General features: G+C 41.0%; 1 protein-coding gene across 1 annotated transcript; it reads right to left on the reverse strand.

Annotated features, from left to right (window-relative positions):
* Positions 1-14,984: 14,984 nt before the first annotated feature.
* Positions 14,985-15,416, reverse strand: KCNE5 (potassium voltage-gated channel subfamily E regulatory subunit 5; the record flags this gene model as incomplete). Its single annotated transcript, XM_081114988.1, has 1 exon — positions 14,985-15,416. One exon carries the CDS (start codon positions 15,414-15,416, stop codon positions 14,985-14,987), a length of 432 nt encoding a protein of 143 aa, XP_080971114.1.
* Between the last annotated feature and the right edge of the window lie 377 nt (positions 15,417-15,793).

Here is a 15,793-nt window from a genome sequence, read left to right on the forward strand (position 1 = left end):
GAGATTTTACAAGATCCTTAAATGTATTCAAAATCCTGAAAGAATAAATCAGTAATGTTTGGGAGAGTTTGGGTATTGTGAGTGTTCTATTATATTATCATTTTTAAAAGACAGTATTTTATGGGGGTTTGTGGAGGCTTTTAAATGGAGAAAGAGAGAGAGGGAGGGAGGGAAGGAGGGAGGGAGGGAGGGAGGGAGAGATTGAGAGAGAGAGAGAGAGAGAGAGAGAGAGAGAGAGAGAGAGAATTTCCCATCTTGCAAGTAGGGAAATCTCCTTAAATACCAAATGCCAAGAAGTGCTAGAGTTTATTTGCTTCCTTAGATGCTTAGAGAAACCAAGCCAGGGAATGGTCTGCAATAAGTCATTTATCCTTCAAAGTTCTTTATTCTCTACCTAGTTACTCACATGCAGAGCTCTCACAAGCTGTACCTGTATCACTATTCAGGTAATGAGTTGAAGGACCATCAGTCTTAAGCTGCTATAGTTTGAGTTTAACCTCATGAATTGAAGCAAGTCTAAAGTCACTCGGTGACTGAAAGAGGATGTTCTTATTGACAGCAGTTGGTGACTCAAGTATGGTCATCGCTGATTTTAAGACCCTAAGATTTTCTTTAAGTCTGTACCTTCAGCCTTGCCTCCATTCTCCTGGCTTCAGCATTATCCCTCTGTAGATGAAATGGCCTTTGTGAGAGGCAACATAGCATAATGTTTATAAACACTGACCCTAAAGTCATTCTGCCTGAGTTCCAATTCCCCCTCTGTCACATGCTAGTAACTTTGGTGAGTTATTTTATACATAACATGAGGATTTATTGAGATCATGTATATAGAGCACTTGGACGAGTCTGGCAAGTAGTGAGTCTTTTGTAAGTGTTTGCTATTATAAAGTCTGGACCCTCAGGCCCTGACTTTCACCTCCTATCCAGATCCACTCCAACTGGTTGCTTCATATCTTCCCCTGAAAGTCTCCAAGAAACTCATGTCCATAATTGCCTTCATGTCTCCTTCATTTCTATGTGTGCAAGATTCCACTTTCTATTTACTCATCTCTGTTAGAGATCACCATTATCCCGATCAGCATGCCATCCAAACCTAACGAGCTTGACCCACCCATCTCACTCACCATCGATATTCTATCAGTTACATAGCCCTGCCAGGTCTACCTTTTCAAATTCTCTAATGTGGGTGATAAAAATGTTCTGGAATTACAGAATCTGTATATTGTATTATGTGTTTGCCACCCAAAGTGAAGTCTCCTTTCTTTACCATTTATCCCCTTTTACCCTCTTCTACCTCCTCAAACCCCCTTTCCTTCTGGTAATCACCATATTGTGATCTGTGGTTTGTTTTTCTTATCCCATCACCATTTTCATCCAGTGCCCCAACCCACCTTCCCTCAGACAGCTGTCAGTCTGTTCTCTGTATCTATGATTCTGTTTCTATTTTGCTTGCTTATTTGCTTGTTCACTGGATTCCACATATAAGTAAAAGCATATGGTATTTGTCTTTCTCTGACTGGCTTATTTCACTTAGCATAATGCTCTCAATAGAGTTGCATTCTTAAAAGTTATATAATTTTATTAACCAGTGTCACCCTAATAAATTCAGTAACAATTTTAAATGTTCGAAAATTGATAGTAGTGCTAATTGCACACCATGTGAGTACTAACTGAATTGTACAATTTAAAATGGTTCAAATGGTAAATTTATGGTAAGTGTATTTTACCACAGTTTAAAGAATCTGCCCATGTCTTTCCACTTCCATAGCCACCACCACAGTCCATGCCACTGCCATCTCCTCTGGAATACTGTCATAGCCTCCTAACTGGTTTTTATGCTTCCATTTTTGCCTAACACCAAAGGTACTGATCCCATAGGTCTGAAGGTAGAACCTGGGAATCTGCCCTATTAACCAGCACCCCTCAGAGAACTTACTGAAGTTTGGGAATCACTTCCTATAGGATGAAGTTCAATCTCGTTAGTCTGGAAAGATATTTCATGTCTTCCCCTAGTGCAGTGGTTGGCAAACTCATTAGTCAACAGAGCCAAATATCAACAGTACAACGATTGAAATTTCTTTTGAGAGACAATTTTTTTAAACTTAAACTATATAGGTAGGTACATTGTTATTAACTTAATTAGGGTACTCCTAAGGCTTAGGAAGAGCCACACTCAAGGGGCTAAAGAGCCGCATGTGGCTCGCGAGCCGCAGTTTGCCGACCATGCCCCTAGTGTGTCTCTATTGCCCTTTATTTTACTTTTTCTTATAGTTGCTTTATATTTTGGCCAAGAATAATAACTGGGCATGAACTGAGGAGTAGGATTAAGCGAACCCTCTGAACTTCAAGAGAAGAAAGGGAGAGTTCTGATTTTAGATTTTAGCTCAAATCCTAACTTCACCACGTACTAGCTATATGACACAAAGTAAGTTACTTAAACTTTCTGATCCCGTGTCCTTATCTGTTTTTTTAAAGCATTATGCTACAATCTGACTGTGAGATTAAATTCAATGGCACATGTCAAGTGCTTAGCATTTGCATACTTTTATTTAAAAATGAGTTTTTGAGTTTTGGGAAAAAAGAAATGAGACATGTTAAAGACATAGTTCATAGTTTTTGAATAAAAATCAGAGAGCTGTTTTCTCAGAGCTTAGCCCCTATGTGTGGTCCATATCAATAGCTAAGTACATTTTGTGCTGCTACTGTTGTTATTAATATCTTTAAAGTTGGGGCTAAGATCAAGCACACAGGCAGAGAGTTTAACCTTGGCAAGGTAAAGGAACACATCCTCCTGAGAGCCGGAAACATTTGAGATGGCTATTGGAAATGTCTCAGATGGAAGTTGAAGAAGCTCCTGTCAGTTGGCCTCAATCATCTCAGTAATGAAGGAGGTGAAGTCATCTCCTGAGAATGAGGGGGCGATGGGACTGGGGGCTTGAGGAGAGGGCAGGAAGTTTGGAGCAGCTGCTGTGGGGAATGTGATAGGGAGTCAGCAAGCGAGGAATGAATGGATTGTTGAACAGCCAGAGGGGCCAGCTTAGAGTAGAGAATGCATTGGCAGTGAATTCGATAAGCAGGGTTTCTCTAACAGCCAAGAATGGAAATAGTCACCTTCAAGGGGTCACCCAGGGCTGCAGATTAGAAAGGCAAGAAGAGGACAAAAGTTAGGGTGGTAAAGGATTCTTGAGTAAGCACAAAAACAGTGGAAATATCCATTCCTAAAAAGAAAGACACACTCATTCATTCGACAGATATTTAACGACCACATACTGTATAAATACAATTGCCTGGGCATGGCAGATGCTATGAAGAACCAGACACAGAAAATCCCTGCATTCAGCATATATATCCACAAGGACTTGCACACAAATGTTCATAGAATCTTTGTTTATCATTGTGAAAAATGGGAAACAACCCAAATATCTACCTTTCAACAGATGGAAGGGCAAATAAATTATGGTACATCCTGCAATTACTCAGTAATAAGGAGAAAATAAATATTGATACATGTAAGGACATGGGTAAATCTCAAAATCAGTATGCTGAGTAAAAGTACACTGCATGACTACATTTATATAAAATTCTAGAAAATGCAAATTTATAGGAACAAAAAACAGATCATTAATTTTCTGAACCAGTAGGAAGAAGGCAGAAAGGATCACAAAGAAACTATTTGTGGTGAATATATTTATTAACTTAATTTTGATGATGATTTCACAGGTGCATGCATATGTCAAAAATCAACCCTTATATATTATAAATGTGTGCACTTTCTTATGTTAACTATATCTCAAAAATTTTATAAAAATAAATTATAAATATTTCAAATGGACCTAAAAATTTTTGCATTTATGGAACTTACAGCCCACAAAGGGGAGGCTGATCTACTTATATAAAAACCCTGGGTGTAACATCACGTCCAGAAGCTCGACCAGCCAGAAGGAAGTCAGTCTTGCAGGGGTCGTCTTGGAAACGGCTGTGCCCTCCCCCAGTTGTTTCCTGGAGGGTGAGGTTTCAGGCAGGAACTCGCCCTCGGAGCAGAGAATGGAAGTACTGAATCCGGCCTTCAAACCAGACCCTGACAGTAGGGAGGAAGCAGCCCCATTCCTCACAGAATCTGCTGTTGGATAGCTTGCTGTCAGTGGCCTGCCATCCAGGAACCCCATTCACCTGCACCCCGGACCCTGACAGGAGTTGGGAGGGAGTCCCATTCCTCATGGAATCGACAGGTGGCCAGCTTGCTGTCAGGGGCCTGCCAGTTAGGAATCCTATTCCCCTGCATATCTGTATAAAGTTTTAATACATTATATTAGAGGTCGTGGTGGTACTGTTTTACCCACAGCATCTACAGGAATTGCTGCAAATTTACTTCTCAGTGGAAGCACCTTTCATTCCCAATATAAATTACTGATTCTATTAAATGAAACTTCAATTTCTAGACTCAATATAAAGAGTGAAGTTGCTAAAACTATCAAAAAGGCCCAACTTCTCATTATTGATGAATGCACCAAGGTATCCAGTCATGCTATAAATGCCATAGACAGATTACTAAGAGAAATTATGAGTCTGAATGTTGTATTTGGTGGGAAAGTTCTCCTTCTTGGAGGAGATTTTCGACAATGTCTCAGTATTGTACCGCATGCTATGTGATCGGCCATAGTACAAACGAGTTTAAAGTACTGCAATGTTTGGGGATGTTTCAGAAAGTTGTCTCTTACAACAAATATGAGATCAGAGGATTCTGCTTATAGTGGATGGTCAGTAAAACTTGGAGATGGCAAACTTGATAGCAGTTTTCATTTAGGAATGGATATTATTGAAATCCCCTGTGAAATGATTTGTAATGGATCTATTATTGAAGCTACCTTTGGAAATACTATATCTATAAATAATATTAAAAATATATCTAAACGTGCAATTCTTTGTCCAAAAAATGAACATGTTAAAAAATTAAATGAAGAAATTTTGGATATACTCGATGGAGATTTTCACACTTATTTGAGTGATGACTCCATTGATTCCACAGATGATGCTGAAAAGGAAAATTTTCCCATCGAATTTCTTAATAGTATTACTCCTTCCAGAATGCCGTGTCATAAATTAAAATTGAAAGTGGGTGCAATCATCATGCTATTGAGAAATCTCAATAGTAAATGGGGTCTTTGTAATGGTACCAGATTTATTATCAAAAGATTATGACCTAACATTACTGAAGCTGAAGTATTAACAGGATCTTTAGAGGGAGAGGTTGTTCTGATTCCAAGAAATAATTTGTCCCCAACTGACACTGGCCTCCCATTTAAATTGATTTGATGATGGTTTCCCTTGATGCCAGCATTTGTGATGACTATTAATAAATCACAAGGACAAACTCTAGAGTAGGCATGTTCCTACCTGAACCTGTTTTTGCACATGGTCAGTTAGTTATATGTTGCTTTCTCTCGAGTTTGAAGAGCATGTGATGTTACAGTTAAAGTTCTAAATACTTCATCACAAGGGAAATTAGTCAAGCACCCTGAAAGTGTTTTCACTCTTAATGTGGTGTACAGGGAGATATTAGAGTAAGTTTAATCACTTTATCAGTCATTGTTTGCATCACTGTTGTTTTTAGATCATGTTTTTGTTGTTTTCATATCATGTTTTTGTCGTTTTTATATCATGCCTCTGTTGTTATATCCTTTTGTTACTGTTTATTTATTAATAAATTTATATATTATTTTCATATACATTTTACTAATTTCCTTTCATCTCTCACACTTCTATTATAGAGAAAGGGCAAATAGCAATATTAAAATATCTCCTCTAATTAATTCCCTTTTAATGTGCATGAATTTCATGAACCAGCCTACTAGTAGATAATAAGCTAGTAAGTAAACAAATATGATATTTTTAGATACTTTTAACTTCTGCTGTGAAGTTAAAATAGGGTAATGGGATAGAGAATAGGGTGGGGACAGAGAGAAAGGAGCAACTAAATTGGTCAACGACAGCCTCTGGGAAGTGGCATTTGAACTGAGACCTGAATAATGAAAAGGAAAGAGCCATGAGAAAATGTGGAGGAAGAATATTCCAGGCAGAGGAAACAGACCAGGCAAAGGCTCTGAGACAGAAAGGAGCGTGATGTGTTCAAGGAGCAGCAAGAAGATAGTGTAACGAGTTTATTGAACAAAAGGGAATGTTATTAGGAAATGAGGTTTAGAGAAGTTGGCAAGGGTCAGTGGGGCCTTGTAGACCATGATAAGGAGTAGAGATTCTATTCTAATTGTATGGTTAATCAATCCAATGGAGGGATTTAGGTAAAGATGGGACACAATCTGCTTAATGCTTTAATATTGTTCTGTCTATTGTGTAAAGAACTGACTGCAGGGGGGCAAGGGTAAATAAAGAAGACCAGTTAGGGAGTGTTATATTAATTAGAAATGAGGTGTGGTATATCTAGGGTGGTAGAAGTAGAGATCATGAGAAATGATCATATACAGAATCCCTTTTGGAGATAGAGTAAAAGGACTTAATTCCTAAATTGAATGTGGAAGGGTGAGGGAGAGAGTATAAGCATTATGACACCTATTTGGGCTTCATTATTTACATAAAAAAATGGGGAAGATTAATGTGTCAATGCCCTCTAGCCAATGACCAACAGGAACCAACCTGTAATTGAACAAATTGGATATATTACTGATGGCAGCAAGGGAGATTTCACACCACGGAGAACCATAGATATCTAAGTAAAAGGTGCTAGAAAGGACTTGTTATTGGATTGGAGCTCATGTTAGATGATTTTAAACAGAATCAAAGGAAGCAAGTGTTCGCTCTGGATTGGATGTTATTAGGAAGTGAAGGGAATTATATGATTGGGTATCATTTTTTTTTCTTTTTGGAGAGAGAGAGAGAGAGAGAGAGAGAGAGAGAGAGAGAGAGAGAGAGACTTGTTCCACTTACTTATGCATTCATTGGTTGATTATTGTACGTGCCCTGATGAGGGATGGAACCCATAACCTTGGCATATCAGGACGATGCTCTAACCAACTGAGCTACCTGGCTAGGGCTATGATTAGCTATCTTAATAAATCTTATGTAGAATGAAGGAAACCTAGAGTGAGTCTAAAGCTGAATGGGTAGAGAAGTAGCAGTCATCAGATTAGCCAGGGAGGAAAGACAGTATTTTGTGAGTTTCACAGTAACCTAGTTTTTGTCTGTACTAAGATAACATTATGAAATGGTCTTTTGTCTCACTCTATCATGATCACAGAGACATTTCTTGTCATTAGACTAATCTGATGTTGGTGTTCTGTGAGATGATTTATATCCAACAGGAGTATAACATGCCCTACCTGTGAACAAAAGGCCAGCTTCCTACCAACTGTGAGGACTAGATGTAAATGTCAGACTAGCTCCCAGATCCTTTTTTCTTTCTCAAGTTGAAGAACAAATTTGGGAGTAAGGGACTCAAAAGTTCTGATTTGGATATGCTAACCTTGAGACAGGTTTAGCTACCCAAGTAGAGATGTTAGGTAGTCAGACAGGTATGCAAGTCTGGCGCTCAGAGTAGGAGTTCTAAGAATAAAAAAATATATATAAATTTGGGTATCATTATTGTAAAGATGGTATTTACATATGAAGGTGACATTTTGAATGTTGGAACTAGTTGACATCACCAAGGTAAAGAGAATAGATGGAAAAGAGAACAGGTCCCAGAATGGAGCCTTCAACAATGGAAGGTTGAGGAGATGAGGAGGAACCAGCAAAGGAGACTAAGAAGGAAAAGGACTGGTGAAGGAGGCAAACCGGGATCCTGAGGAATTATCAATGTCAAGAGAAAAGTTTCAAGGAATGAGTAATCAGTTGCATTAAATGTTGCTAAGTAGTCATAGAAAATGAGGACTAAGAACTGAGCATTAGATTTGCCAATATGCAGGTCATTGGTGACCATGACAAATCATTTTTCATGGTGTGGTGTAGATAATAACCCAATTGTAATGAATTTGGGCAAGACTGGAAACTACCATTACTAAACATTTACCCTGAGCTAGGCACTATGTTAACTACTCAATCTTACAACAACCCTGGGAGGGAGGTAGTATTTCTTACATCTAATTTACAGATGCCAAAAGGAAGCTTGGAGGTTAAGTAACATTCCTGATATTACCCAGCTTGTGAAAGGCAAACCACAGATTTGGACCTAGGCAATCTGGCTCTAGAGCCCATGCCCTGTGTAGTACAATATTCTGCTTTAGGGGATGATGAAAAAAGTCAAAAGGTAAAGGTTCTTGAACTGGCCAGCCTCCTGGACTTGCTAGAGAAAAAGCCAAAACTAACAAGGGATGGTGCCAGGATAAAGACTAACCCAACTGATTCCAGAACGCCTCCTCCAAGTAGGGCTTGTCATTTGACTATGGCCTTGCTTTGGTAGAGTTGTATAGGAAGATGGCAGGAAAAGTATAGGAATTAGTCCTCAGGGGATCCATTCTAATATTTCTTCCTTCATTCACCTCAAACATTCCCCTCCAGTGTCCAATGGACAGAGATATAACTGGGAGCAGGCCAAGGGCTTTTTTCCCCTCCTGCCTCTCTCAGTTACTTCTATCTTCATCCCCATCCCACCCTCTCCCTAGGTTATTCGCGTGGAAATGCAGATGCTTTCCTAGATGGCTGAAGGTTGCAATCCTCCCAATACCCCCAGAAGTAATGGGAATAAGGAAAATGCCAAACTTCTGTCCTTCAGCTTACCACAATGAGTGGATGCCAGAGCCGCCTTACTTACCCATATCAGATTTGAGAGTCTTAGGACAAACTCCCTCCTTCATACTTCTCTCTTTTACTCAGTGTTTAAGGCCACCATTAAAGATTCATTCCTTGGATCATAACTGGAATGAATAACAGTTTAAATGAAAATGAATAAGATCATTGGACCCTGGCAGTAGGGAAGGAACAATTTTGGAGAACTGGGACTGGAATGTCAGGGGAAAGCTTGAAACAGAAGAAGTAAAGATGAGATGAATATCAATCCTATAGTTTTGCCAAGGTCTGGTCTTGACCACAGTACCTCCAGAGGATTAGCCTCATGAGAAGAGCAAAATTAACATGCCCATTGACTCCATTCTTTCTTTTCCAGGCCTGCTGGAGCTGCAACTTCTATTAGATCACATCTAGATCCTAAAAAGAGCCAAGGGGAGATCCCCTGTCTTTCCAGGAACCTGAGGTGTTTCTGTGAGTGGGCATCTTATGGATCAGATATATGGGAATTCCACAAATTTCTACTAAAATGCAGTCATACATGGCCACTATAGTCCTCCCCAGAGTTATAAGAGCATTTGACAGTAAGAGTAAGATGTTATTTTCCCCAGCTCGTGTGGCTCAGTTGGTTGGAGTGTTGTCTGATACAGCAAAAGGTGGCAGATTCGATTCCCATTCAGAGCACATACCCAGGTTGCATGTTTGATCCCCAGTCATGCAGGAGGCAACCAATGGATGTTTCTCTCTCACATCCATCTCTCTCTCTCTCTCTCTCTCTCTCTCTCTCTATATATATATATATATATATATATATATATATATATATATCTTTAAAATCAATAATTAAAAAAACTGATTGCTCTTTTCTAAAAAAAAAAAAAGGCACAAAAAGTAGGATGTGATTTGAGAAGCTGTGGGAAATACAGTACACCCTCAAATGTAAACATTTCAAGATATCTCTCCTTCTAGATTCCACTGAGATTCACATTAGAGATATTTTTCTTGTATTTCACCCTCACATTGCTCTAAGTGATCTAGTATAAAATATGAATATCCTAGGGGGGGAGTCATCTGAATCAATGATTAAGTCTTGCTGCTTCTATATAAAGTAATTTAGTGCTTGCCTTTTTCTGTGGCTTAAAAGGACAATGTGGCACCATAACAGGAATGTACTTAACACTTCTAATCTGTACACTTTTACAAATGGCTAAGATGGTAAATTTTACATTGTGTATATTTTAACATTTCATATAGATAGATAGATAGATAGATAGATATACATCATATATATGGTATATATATATATATGATATATATATATATATGCCTAATATGCAAATTGTCCCCTCAGGAGTTCAACCGACCAGAAGTTGGATCACTCACTATGATGTGCACTGACCACCAGGGGCAGCATGGAATGAAGGAAGGCCCCAGCCGGCAGCTGGCAGCTGGCAGCCACTAGGGACCCAACACATGCATGAAAATCATGAACTGGGCCTCTAATATAGATAGATAGATAGATAGATAGATAGATAGATAGATAGATGATAGATAGATAATAGATAGATAGATAGATATAGATATAGATATGTAGATATGTAGATATGTAGATATATAGATATATAGATATATATGTATATGAGATTTCCCCCTGTATCATCTGCATTCTTTTCAGAGGATGAAGCCAAGGCCACCAAGACTCTGCTCTTCTTCAAATCACAACTGAAGGGGGACTGATGGGGTAACCTGCTGCAACCATTTGCACCAAGGATTCAGAATCTGGAGAAAGGGCCACACGCAAATAGATATACTAGATAAGAAATATAAATTCAGAAGTTATTGGGGGAACCAGGCGGAGACCTACTCTCCAGAGGAGTGGCTCTCCGAATCTCTGGTCCCACTGCTTTTTATTTACTAGAATATACATTTTCCCTTTAGCAAAGCAAATAGGCATATCAAAGGTAAGGTTTGATAAACAGTAAAAGATTATCAGGTTAGAGCAGTGGTTCTCAGCCTTCCTAATGCCGCAATCCTTTAATACAGTTCCTCATGTTGTGGTGACCCCCAATTTCATTGTAACAAATTGAACATAATTAAAGCATAGTGATTAATCACAAAAACAATATGTAATTATATATGTGTTTTCCGATGGTCCTAGGTGACCTCTGTGAAAGGGTCCTTCCACCCCCCAAAGGGGTCGCGACCCACAGGTTGAGAACCGCTGGGTTAGAGGATTGCTCTGAACCACTATTATCTCAACAGAACAATCAATGTATAGCTTTTAGCCCTTGCGAAAGCCCAAGGTCCATCAGCCTTCTGACAGACCCCTTGCATTTATTATGTTAAGTACTTGTTGGTCTTTGCCTCCAGCAGTAACCTGGTCCCATTTTCTGACATTTTGCACAAAAAGAAGAGTTAAATTAATAGCATTATTTGGCTTTCTGGACAGACTGTAGGTTGTGTCAAGTAACAAAAGGGGCTGAAAAGTGACCACCCACCCAATATCTCCTAAAGCCATTTTGAAAGATGGTTCAAGTTCACCTAAGATTGACTATTGACCAATTTAAGTTATTCACCCTTGTTGGTCCTCAGTCGTGCACCCTTACATTCACAGAGCACTTTAAACTGCTCTTCCCCCTACTTCCCTCCTAAAGCCCACAGCCCATTCTTCTTTCCATTCATTCTCTTCGCTTATGCCCTCTCTTAATCACTGACCTATGTCTTCAAAATCTATACTACAGTCCTGGTGGAGCCCTGAAAATACAATATTATTGTCATAATTTGTTAAAGGCACTGTGGGCATTTAGGAAAAGGGGAATAGAATAGGATGGTGAGACAGTTATGCACAGATTCCTGGTATTCCATGATTCTGAGAATGGGGGAATTAGGCTCAGAAATCTGGCAACTAGTGGCCAAGTCTCTCCAATCTTCTTTTTAAGCAACGAGAGTAAACTTTACATAATGAAGAGTTTACTCTTCCCTCTTCCCCCAACAACTTCCCAAAGAAGGAAAATGAAAATATAAACTGAACATCTTATGCTTTTATAGCTGCTGTACTTTCCCTAGCCTTTCCCCGCATGTTATTTCACTTGACCCTCAAATTCCCACCAGTGGAGATGGCCCAGAGAGGTTAAGTATTTCACTCTGAGAACAAGCCTGCTAATTAGCAAAGCTAATGCTGAACCCCAGTTCCCCTGATTCTGGCCCTGCCTTCTCTCCAACACCACAGCACATTTACTTTAGCATTCAGGCAAGATTGTTATTGTTTGGAAAGTATTTGTTTGTTGATACAAATCATGTGCAGATCTTTGGTTTCTAAGAGATGGCAAATTGGAACAAAGATGGTAAATACAAAAAAATGAGAAATCCCATTTATATCCCACTAGAAAAGTGAATCAACAACACAGAATTATGTCTGTAATGGAAGAAAAGCTCCCATTTCTTTTTGCACTATGAGCACTTTCAGATATTGGAACTCAAAACAACTTTTGGTCAGGCTTTGTTCCATGCCTCAAGTTCCAAGTAAGAGACTGTGGAACTTCTTAATTATTATTATGAAGCAAAGTTCTGAACCTGAAGTGAAACAGGATCTGCTTACACAGAAGAGAGAAATAGACAGCTGGGTGGGTTGAAAAAAGCAGACTCTAATTTATTAGTTACATTAAGGAGAAGGCTAATATTTTCCCAATTTGTACAGTCAGCTCATGCTTTTCAGGAAATACATTATCAAAACTGGAGGCTAGCCAAACATCTAGTTTTGCTTTTTTCTCTATATATTTTGCTGAGCACAATATGATCACTTCAATGCCGGTGACACCTTCACTGGGTGGTAGAGTGTCCAGACTTCTGGGAAACTTCATCATCTGAGACACAGTTACACCCCTGAAGGTGTTTGAAGAAAGCGACTGGCAGTAAAGGAAATCACTCTTCCCAGGCTAGTTCACTTTTCTCCCCACTGGGGAAGTTCTGTAGCTACTCTTGCTACATGTTCTTAATAACTAACCTAATCATCATAAAAAGTTTAAAATATTTTTAAAACCAAGATTTTTTTTCTGTAAGATTTGTTTTACATAGCTGGCACATTGATGTTTGTCATGGGCATTGTCTGAACTGATCCCAGATTCCTCCCTTCCTTCCTTCCTTCCTTTCCTCATTTATATGTTTCATTTATAAAACAATCTTGTGTCCCAAATTATGCCACATAAGTGACTGACATTGTTGTACCTGAAATACAGACACTGTTGTAATTATTGGTCCCTCGGTATGCCAGATAAATGAGGGGCACTGTTGTACTTGAAATACATTTCTGGGGAATGGCCCCTCCAGAATGCATCTGGCATGGCTAAATATGTGCCCTCCCTCCACACACCACTCAGGACTTCCTGCCTGGCCTGGAGATGATTTTACAACATCCCCTCTCTTCCTATCATTGTCTGGGACTGTTGCCCAAACCCTGGCCCCCACCTGCACGACAGGGGACTATCTTAGTGCTGAAACTGGGACTGGAGAGGAGCCAATGGAGCAAGGCCAGTGCATCTTCAAGGAGTTGACCCTGGGAATGAAAGTAAGATCATTTAACTTATTAATAGTTCCAGTAAAATAACAGATGGGCTACGAAGTTAAAATCAATGCCTCAGACGAGGTTTGTGTATTATCAATGCATTTAAGTTACCCATAACATCTTTGCCCTGCTATTACTGAGAAACCATTAGTATTTAAGCAACTTGGCTTAGTGTTAAGAGGTGATTTTATGTATTTGATGAAGACCAAACAGCTATCATCAGGCATAAGCATTTAAGCCCTAAGCAGACAAGTTTCTGATGACCTTCTTGAGACAAGGATAATAAATCAATAATTATACACTTCTAAATTTATCCATCATTGGGTAAGATTGCTTAGTTCAAGCATCTTCCCTCTGACTTAAGATTTACACTATTTGGTGACCTTTTTCTCTGTTTAATAAGCCCTTTGTTTGCAAGAGTGACAAAACTGCCTTCTAAAATTTAACTGTGATAATAGCTGATAGGTATGAGGAGTTTTTTAAGTGTATCCTGAAATACTGCAAAAGGAAAGTGGGAAATTCTTACTTTGAAAGTGCTTCAGAATTAAGGAAAAGTATAAAAGTTGTTCTAATTTTTGAAACACTTGAAAAATAACCCATTGAGCCCTGTTAACCTTTTCTTCACCCACAATCACATCTATCCTATTGGAACTGGATATGTAGATATAAATATCACCACAATCCAACCTCCAAATCTAAACATCATTTCAAAAACAAAACTAAACTAAAAATCCTCCTCTAAATAGTACTTGGTCTCAAGGCTGGGATCTTTGAGAGAAGAGTCTTAGGTTATTATTTAAGCAACCTTTATTACCTGCCTCTGACATTCCTCAGGTTACAGAGCAGGGGATATCTGAGCCTTGCATTCCATGGATGAAGCAGACAGCTGCCATAACAACTAAACCAATAGAGGAGAAGCATTTGAGGTATTGGGGTGATTCATCCAGCAATGATTACTCATCGCAGAAGATGGATGGCAAAGCTACTAAAAATCAGGCAAGTTACCTTTGGGGTGACAACTGGGTGCAAGAAAACCATACAGTTGGGTCATAGGTCTTCCCTTCCCATTTGTGCCCCTCTCACCCTTCAGTCCCTATTATGTCCATTCTATTCCACAGACTGGTCCTAATGTCCTGCTAGCTCCCTGCTGAAAGAGGGAGGGAAGGAAATGATATCTAAAGTCTCTCCATTTTCGTTGTCTCTGTCTCTAAGGCAACAGGAAGCTGGAGCTGCTGCAGCGGGGCCTGGCAGTGATGACAAGTCCATTGGCTCTGCAGAGTGAACAGTCCCTGGCAGCCCCTGGAGCAGCTGCCGGTTAGATGGCCCAGAGTTCTGATAGACTTCATTGCTTCAGTTCAATGCCAAGTGCTGGATATGTTGGATTCAGTTCCCAGAGGGCTTGAGTGTGGGCTGTCTGAAGAGAAGAGAGCAGAGGCAGTTTTAACGCAGTTGGATGTGTAGGGTGGGAATGGAGGGGGAAGTGAATCGGGGGAAGCAGGAGAGAGGAGAGAGAAGAGGGAGAAACTGGCCCCGAGTGGGTAGGATGATGCTTCTTCCAAACAAGGTTTTCTGGCTGCTCATCACTGTGTGGGCCTTCGGTGAGGCGAACCCTGGAAGAGGAGGAAAGGAAGAGGCAGGGATAATAAGAGAGACGAGGAAGGCGCAAGAGAGCTGAGCTGCGGTTGTGGTTTTAGACCCGCTCGGTGCTCTGGGCGAGGGCGGGCAGTTCCCCAGGGGCGAGCTCATGGCGTCCCTCAGCCGGTGAACTGGAGGCAGTCTCGGTGTTGGCTGCGGCCAGGGCGCCTCCCGTGACCCACTGGTGTTCGGGGCAGGCCTGGGACATCTGGTCCTTGGCATCCATGAGCTTGCGGAAGCGGGTGTAGGCCAGGATGAGGCCTCCGGCCAGGCACGAGTAGAAGATCATGATAAGCAGAATATAGAGATAAGCGTCGTCGCCCTTGGGACTGGTCACCTCGCTGCCCAAGAAGGTGTCAGGCACGACCCCCATGCCCCTGTTGGGTCCGAGGCCAGCGCCCAGGCCACTGGCGTTGCCCCGGTGCTGCAGCTCCAGCAGCAGGCGGTTCAGGAGGGTTCGCAGCCACTGGCTCTCGCTGCAGTTCATGGCTGTCTGGGAGCGACAGGGCAGCTCCAGGACCCTTCTGACCTTTCTCCCTGGACGAGCGTTAGCAATGAACAAAGCGAAGGAACCCAGCTCTCCCGCGGGCTAGGATACACAGTGGCTGGGGGTGCCTGCTGCTGGGGCCTCCTTATTCCTGAACCCTTGCCCCTCCTCCCCTTCCCCACCACGCCCCCTCCAGTCCCAGGCTGGCTCTTCCCAGGATCCAGCTGTCTCACTGCTCCAGGGAATGGGGACAGCTGGTGGGGGGAGAAGGAGACAGGGAGGGGGTGAGGCCGGGAAGGGGGAAGGGGGAAGGAGGAAGGGGGCGGGGACTCGGAATGCGCGAGACCCTAGGCATCACAGGCTGTCAGGGCAGCTTG

Source organism: Myotis nattereri (genome assembly GCF_964212035.1).
Source record: "Myotis nattereri genome assembly, chromosome: X".
NCBI lineage: Eukaryota > Metazoa > Chordata > Mammalia > Chiroptera > Vespertilionidae > Myotis > Myotis nattereri.